The 7,685-nt window shown below is 56.1% G+C and overlaps 1 protein-coding gene and 1 long non-coding RNA gene across 2 annotated transcripts in view; both read left to right on the forward strand.

Annotated features, from left to right (window-relative positions):
• Nucleotides 1–5,897, forward strand: part of WRAP53 (WD repeat containing antisense to TP53) — a 6,124-nt gene extending 227 nt beyond the window's left edge. Inside the window, exons 2-5 of the mRNA XM_032441643.1 lie at nucleotides 479–687; nucleotides 1,655–1,758; nucleotides 5,298–5,556; nucleotides 5,889–5,897. Coding sequence (XP_032297534.1) covers nucleotides 479–687; nucleotides 1,655–1,758; nucleotides 5,298–5,556; nucleotides 5,889–5,897 — 581 coding nt within the window. The remainder of the gene's footprint in view (nucleotides 1–478; nucleotides 688–1,654; nucleotides 1,759–5,297; nucleotides 5,557–5,888) is intronic.
• A 66-nt stretch (nucleotides 5,898–5,963) lies between these two features.
• LOC116652608 lies at nucleotides 5,964–6,822 on the forward strand. The gene is made up of 2 exons (XR_004305770.1): nucleotides 5,964–6,336; nucleotides 6,377–6,822. It is a non-coding gene; the product is annotated as an uncharacterized LOC116652608 (long non-coding RNA).
• The last annotated feature ends 863 nt before the right edge of the window (nucleotides 6,823–7,685 follow it).

A 7,685-nucleotide genomic window follows, 5' to 3' on the forward strand; every position in this document is an offset into this window, starting at 1 on the left:
AAAGGGGCGTGGCTTGATGGGTAAAGGGTGGGGCCAAGAAGGGGAGGGGCGGGGCTAAACAACGGGGCAGCCAATGGGGTGAGGGTATGGGGGCAAAGGGGCGGGGCTGGATGGCAAAGAGGTGGGACCAAGGAGAGTAGGGGGCGGGGTCAAACGGGGGGCGGGGCCAAGGGGACAGCCAATGGGGTGAGGGGATTGGGGCAAAGGGGTGGGGCTAAGAAGGGGAGGGGCGGGGCTAAGCAGTGGGGCAGCCAATGGGGTGAGGGTATGGATGCAAAGGGGCGGGGCTTGATGGCAAGGGTGTGGGGCTAAAGGGGGGGGGGGCAGGGCAAAAGGGAGAGCCAGCTCTGATTGGCTGGGACAGGGTTGCACATATGGGGGCGTGGTGTGAATATGCAAATGAGAATATAAACGAGGCAGTGGGCGGGGCTTGAGGCGGGGGGGGCGTGGCCTGAGTGTGTCTTCTTCCTCTCTATAGGTGGAGGGCAGGCTCAGAAGGGCCTGATTGGCTGCCTGGCCGTCAGCCCCGCCCAGGAGCTGTTGTGCTGTGGGTCCTATGGGCGCAGTGTGGGGCTGTACCCCATGGATGGGGGGGGGGCCGTGGCTCTGTGGCCTCAGCTCCCCTTTGCCCCCACTTATCTCCGCTTCAGCCCCGATGGGGTCTATCTGTACGCCGGGGGGCGCAAGGTGGGCGGAGCTAAGGGGGAATGGGGGCGGGGTTTGAGGGTGGGAGGGGCTGATGGGGCTGAATAATTGGCTGAGGGGTATGATTGACAGCTATAGGGGGCGGGGATTTGAGGGTGGGTGGAGCTAAGTGGCGATGGGGGCGGGGCTTGAGGGTGGGCGGGGCCAATGGGGCTGAATGATTGGCTAAGGGGTATGATTGACAGCTGTAGGGGGCGGGGCTTGACTGTGGGCGGAGCTAAGGGTGATGGGGGCAGGGCCTGAAAATGGGAGGGGCTGATGGGGCTGAATGATTGGCTAAGAGCTATGATTGACAGCTATAGGGGGCGGGGCTTGAGAGTGGGCGGGGCTAAAGGGGCTGAGGGGTGGGCTTAGGGTATGATTGACAGCTTAAGGAGGTGGGACTTGAGTGTGGGCGGAGCTAAGGGGTATGATTGGCAGGTGCGTGTGGTTGGGCCCTGCAATTGGGCGTGGTTATGTAAATTAGGTGGGCGTGGTCATGTAAGTTAGATGGGTGTGGCCAACTGGGGGCACACTGTGAGTGATGGAGGTGTGGCTAGAGTGGGCGTGGCTATGTAAATTAGGGGTGTGTGTGTCCAATGAAGGGGCGTGGCCTCAGTGTGGGTGTGGCTATGTAAATTAGGGGGTGTGTCCTATGAAGGGGCGTGGCCCCAGTGTGGGTGTGGCTATGTAAATTAGGGGGTGTGTCCTATGAAGGGGCGTGGTCTCACTGTGGGCATGGCTATGCAAATTAGGGTTCTGTGGCCTATGAGGGGGCGTGGCCTCAGAGTGGGCGTGGCTATGCAAATTAGGGGGTGTGATCTGTGGGCCTATTAGACTCACTGGATGGCCGTGGCCTCAGTTTGGGCGTGTTTATGTAAATTAGGGGGCGTGGCTTGTGAGTCAATACAAATGTGGGTGGGACTGTTGTGAGCGTGGCTTACCGAGGCCCCGCCCCCTTCCCATTCAGGCCAATCACATCCTGTGCTGGGATGTCCGTCATCCAGACAAGGAGCTGTTTGTGATGGAGCGACGCGTGGCCACCAACCAGAGGGTGACCTTTGACCTCGACCCGTGAGTGACCCCTGGGCTAAGGGGGAGGGGACCGGGTCATATGGGGACACATGGGGACAATGGGGTGATATAGGGTGATATGGGGTGATATAGGGTGAACTTGAGTGTGATGATGGGGGGATTATGGGGTTGATATGGGGGGATATGGGTGACATGGGTTGATCATGGGGATATGGGTGACTATGGGGTGATATGGGGTGGATTATTGGGGTGAATATGGGTGACTAGTGGTGTGAATATGGGTGACTGTTGGGGGATATGGGGGGATTTATGGAGCGTCCATGGGGGGATTATGCGGGAGTAATTGGGGTTGATATAGGGTGACGTTGGGGTTGGATACTGGGTGATGTGGTGGGAATCGGTGTTTCAATGGGGGTTGGATATGGACTATGGGGTGGGATGGGGGCGACTTTAGGGGTGATATGGGGTGACTATGGGTTGATATGGGGTTGATATTGGGCTGCCATTGGTGCCATAGGATGTCAATGGGTTTCCATTGCGGTGTGCCATAGATCATCAATGGGTTCCATTGGGTGCCCATAGATATCATAGGGTTCCATTGGGTGCCATAGGATATCAATAGGGTTCCATTGGGTGCCATAGGATATCAATGGGGTTCCATTGGGTGCCATAGGATAATCCATTAGGGTTCCATCTGGGTTGCCATATAGGATGTCGAATATAGGGTTCCATTGGGTGCCATAGGAATATCAATTGAGGGTTCCATGGGTGGCAGTTAGGATTATCAATTAGGGTTTCCATTGGGTGCGCATTAGTATATGCAATAGGGTTTCCTTGGGTGCCATAGGATTATCCATTTAGGGATTCCATTGGGGTTGCATAGGATGTCAATAGGGTTCCATTGGGTGCCATAGGATGTCAATAGGGTTCCATTGGGTGCCATAGGATATCAATAGGGTTCCATTGGGGCCATTAGGATAATACAGAATTGCGGGGTTCATGTGGGTGCGCATGAGGATATCAATGCGGTTTCCATTGGGTTGCCAAGAATAGGATATCAATAGGGTTCCATTGGGTGCCATAGGATAATCAATGGGGTTCCACTGGGTTACCATTAGGATATCAGATTGGGGTTCCATTAGGGTGCCGCATAGATTATCAATGGGGTTCCATTGTCATCAGATATTCAATGGGGTTCCATTGGGTGCCCATAGGATATCAATAGGGTTCCATTTTGGGTGCCCAAGGATATCAGATAGGGTTCCATGGGTTTTTCGCCATAAGGATATCAATGGGTTCCAGTTGGGTGCCATACGGATGTCAATTAGGTTCCATGGGTGCGCCATAGGATTTTGTCAAATAGTTGTTCCCTGGGTGCCATAGGATGGCTTCAAATAGTTTCCATTGGGTATGCCATTAAGGATAATCAATTGGCGGTTCCATTGGGTGCCATAGGATATCAATGGGGTTCCATTGGGTGCCATAGGATGTCAATAGGGTTCCATTGGGTGCCATAGGATATCAATAGGGTTCCATTGGGTGCCATAGGATAATCAATTAGGTTCCATTGTTGCCATAGGATGATCAATAGGGTTTCCATTGGGTGGCCATTAAGATTGTATCAATTAGGGTTCCATTGGGTTAGCCATAGGGATGTCAATGGGGTTCCATTGGGTTTGCCATAGGGGATATCAGTGGCGTGTTCCTTGGGTGCCATAGGATATCAATGGGGTTCCATTGGGTGCCATAGGATATCAATAGGGTTCCATTGGGTGCCATAGGATGTCAATTTGGGGTTTCCATTGGTGCCCATAGGATATCCAGATAGGGTTCCATCGGGTGCCATAAGGATTTTTCGAATGGGGTTCCAGTGGGTGCCATGAGATATCAGTATGGGGTTTCAATTGGGTGCCCAGAGGATAGTTCAATGTAGGGTTCATTGGGTTGCCCAAAAATTAAAAGGGGGGGGATGTCAATTTAGGTGCCATTGGGTGCATTTATGGATGTTCAATTAGGGTTTTTTTTTCCCTCCCCCGCATGGCGGTGCCATAGGATATCCATAGGGTCGCCAATGGTGCGATAGGATATCAATTTTGGGGTTCCATTGGGTGCCATTAAGGGATGTCAATGGGGTTTCCATTGGGTGATGCCATAGGTAATGATCCATTTAGGGTTCCATTGGGTGCCATAGGATGTCCATGGTTCCAGTTTGGGTGCCATAGGGATTTCAATGGGGTTCCTTGGGTGCCATAAGGATTATCAATTTTGGGGTTCCATTGGGTGGCCATAGGGTTGTGTTTGGGGTCCCAGGGGCTGGTTTCCCATTCGTGCCCCCTTTGTGCCCCCAGAGCGGCGCTTTGTGGTGGGGGTGACAGCGGGGGCCGTTGTAACTGTGTGGGACACGTTGGTGCCCCAGACCCCAATGGGGGCTCAAGTGTGTTCCTGCCCCATTGCCTGCAGTTCAGAGCACGGCCAGACTGCGTCAATGGGACCAGGTGGGGGCACCATCCACCCCATTGACCCCATTGCCCCATATGCCCCCTCTTCCCCCCCATATCCCCCCATATAAGCCCCTTATACCCCCTATAATCCCCCCATATCCCCCCATGCTCCCCATATTAGCCCCTATACCCCCTTGTATCCCCCCATATCCCTCCATTTTACCCCCAGTATACCCCTATACCCCCTTCATAATCCCCCCATACACCACCATTAACCCCCCCATATTTACCCCCTTTCCCCCCTTATATTCCTCCATCTACCCCCACCATAGTCCCCCCCTCTCTTCCCCACATATCCCGCCATATCTGGCCCTATCTCCCCCCCGATAGCGCCTCCCATATATGCCCCCCGTTTTCCCCTATATTTCTTCTCCCCCTCCCCATTAGCCCCCTCTCTTCCCTCCATATCCCCCTCGTACCCCCTATATCCCCCGAATATCCTCTTTTTCCCCCCATATCCGCCCCTATTCCCACTATACCCCACGTATCCCCCATTCTCATTTATTCCCCCATTACTTCCCCATATTCCCCATATCCCCTCTATAGCACCCCCTTCTCCTCCCTATTATCCTCCGCCTCTCCTCCCCTCGAATCCCCCTCTTCCCCCTATGATCCCCCTTTCACCCCGTTTCAGTATCCCCCCTGTATTCCCCTTATTCCCCCATTTTATCCCCCTCTATTCCCCCATTACCCCCCTTCATTATAGTCCCCTATGTATTTCCCCCTGGCTATATCCCCCATTATCCCCCCATCTCCCCCATTAAGCCCTTTACCCCCCATATTCCCCCATACTCCCCCATTATAGACCCCGTATACCCCCTCAATATCCCCCCATACCCACCCCCATACCCCCCCCATATAGCCTCTTATTCCCCCTATACCCCCTCATATCCCCCCATACCCCCCATCTCACCCCCCATATAGCCCCCTTATATTCCAGATACCCCCCCATAGTTCCCCCCATATCCCCTCATTATAGCCCTAGACCCCCTATACCCCCCTATATCCCCCCATTACCCCCCTATGCCCCTTTAATGTGGCCCCCCAGGGACTGAACTTTGCCCCGCCCCCCCCCAGCCTTCACCCCTGGCTGCCCATCATGGCCACGTCGTCGGGGCAGCGCGTGTTCCCTGTGCCGTGGGACAGCGATGACGAGGGGGGGGACGACGACGACGAGCCCCCCCGGCGGGGGGACAACGGGCTGCAGCTGTGGTGGTGGGGGGGGGGCGAGGACCCCTGCTATGGGGACAAAGGGGACAACGGGGGGGGACATATGGGGACCTGTGGGGGCAATATGGGGACATATGGGGACACAGGGGACACGGGGGGGGGCAATGTGGGGACAGATGGGGACAGTGTGGGGACCTATGGGGGCAATGGGGACAATATGGGGACCTATGGGGACAGTGGGGACACTGTGGGGGGCAATATGGGCACATATGGGGACAATAAGGGGATCTATGGGGACAATAAGGGGATCTGTGGGGACAATAAGGGGACCTATGGGGACAATAAGGGGATCTATGGGGACAAGGGGTCATATGGGGACAGCGGGGACACTGGGGGGGGCAAAAGTGTGACCTATGGGGACAATAAGGGGATCTATGGGGACAAGGGGACATATGGGGACAGTGGGGACACTGTGGGGGGCAATATGGGGACATATAGGGACAATAAGGGGATCTATGGGGACAAGGGGACATATGGGGACAGCGGGGACACTGGGGTGGGCAATATGGGGACATATGGGGACAATATGGGAACCTATGGGGATAATATGGGGACTAATGGGGACAGTGGGGAGACCTATGGGGACAATATGGGGACCTGTGGGGGCAATAAGGGGACGTATGGGGACAGCACCTCAACCTATGAGGGTGGCACCGAGCCCTATGGGGCAACAGTGTGACCTATGGGGACAATGGAGCCCTATGGGGACAATGGGACCCTATGGGGACAATGGAGCCCTATGGGGACAACAGAACCTTATGGGGACTCTGGTGAACTCTATGGGGACATTGATGTCCTCTATGAGGACAGTGGAGCCCTATGGGGACGTTGATGAGTCCTATGGGATCAATGAAGCCCTATGGGGACAATGGAGCCCTATGGGGACGTTGATGACCTCTATGGGGACAATGGAGCCCTATGGGGAGCTCTGTGGGGGCAATGGGGCCCTATGGGGACACTGATGAGCCCTATAGGGACATTGATGTGCCCTATGGGGGCAATGGAGCTCTATGGGGACAATGGAACCCTATGGGGACATTGATGAACTCTATGGGGACACTGGTGTTCTCTATGGGGACAATGATGACCTCTATGGGGACAATGGAGCCCTATGGGGACAGTGGAGCCCTATGGGGAGCTCTGTGGGGACAATGGGGCCCTATGGGGATGCTGATGAGCCCTATAGGGACATTGATAAGCCCTATGGGGAGTTCTATGGGGACAACGGAGCCCTATGGGGACATTGATGAGCACTGTGGGGTCAATGAAGACCTATGGGGACAATGGGACCCTATGGGGACTGTGGAGCCCTATGGGGTAGGGGTGGAGTGTGTGTGTGTGTGGGGGGCTCAATAAAGTGAATGGAAACCGATGGGAACCGTGTGAGTGTGAATGGGTGTGAATGAGTGACACCGCGTGTCACGTGACACGAGGGGGGCGTGGTCACGAAGAAAGGGGCGTGGTTTCTCTTGGCCCCGCCCACCGCTTTCCCTGTTGCTACGGCAACAGCAGGCCGGGTGGTGCGTGACGTCACGGCTGCACCAGCCAATCAGGGCGCGTCCCGGCGCTGTTGTTGGGGAGGGATAACAGGAGGGGCGGGGCACGTGAGTGGGGTCACGTGATGCAGCTGAGGGGCGTGGCCCGTCTTAGCCCCGCCCACTCGCACGTGCGACCCCGCGCTCCGCCCTGGGGGCGTGGCTTACCATCGCCCCGCCCCCTCCGCCAACCGCTCGCTCCCATTGGTCGCCTCCCTCCAGGCGCTCTCCCATTGGCCGACGCCGTCTCCGGCCATTGCGGACGTGCGGGAGGCAGCGCGCGCCCCTCCCCCAGCCGGCAGGCGGTCACGTGACGTCGGGGTGGTGTCCTCCGGTCACGTGGCTCCCTCCGGTCACGTGGCGGCGGTGCCACCCGGGCGCTGCCCCGGGGTCACGTGATGGCACCCAATGGCACCCGGGGTCACGTGATGGCACCCAATGGCACCTATTGGCACCCCCATCCCGTCCCATTGTCACCCAATGGCGCCTATTGTCACCCCATTGTCACCCATTGTCACCCATTGTCACCCTCTTCCCCTCCCATTGTCACCTATTGTCACCTATTGTCACCCATTGTCACCTATTGTCACCCCCATCCCATCCCATTGTCACCTATTGTCACCTATTGTCACCCATTGTCAGCTATTGTCACCCACTGTCACCCACTGTCACCCATTGTCACCCATTGTCACCTATTGTC

The sequence above is a fragment of the Coturnix japonica genome, unplaced genomic scaffold, assembly GCF_001577835.2.
Source record: "Coturnix japonica isolate 7356 unplaced genomic scaffold, Coturnix japonica 2.1 chrUnrandom451, whole genome shotgun sequence".
NCBI lineage: Eukaryota > Metazoa > Chordata > Aves > Galliformes > Phasianidae > Coturnix > Coturnix japonica.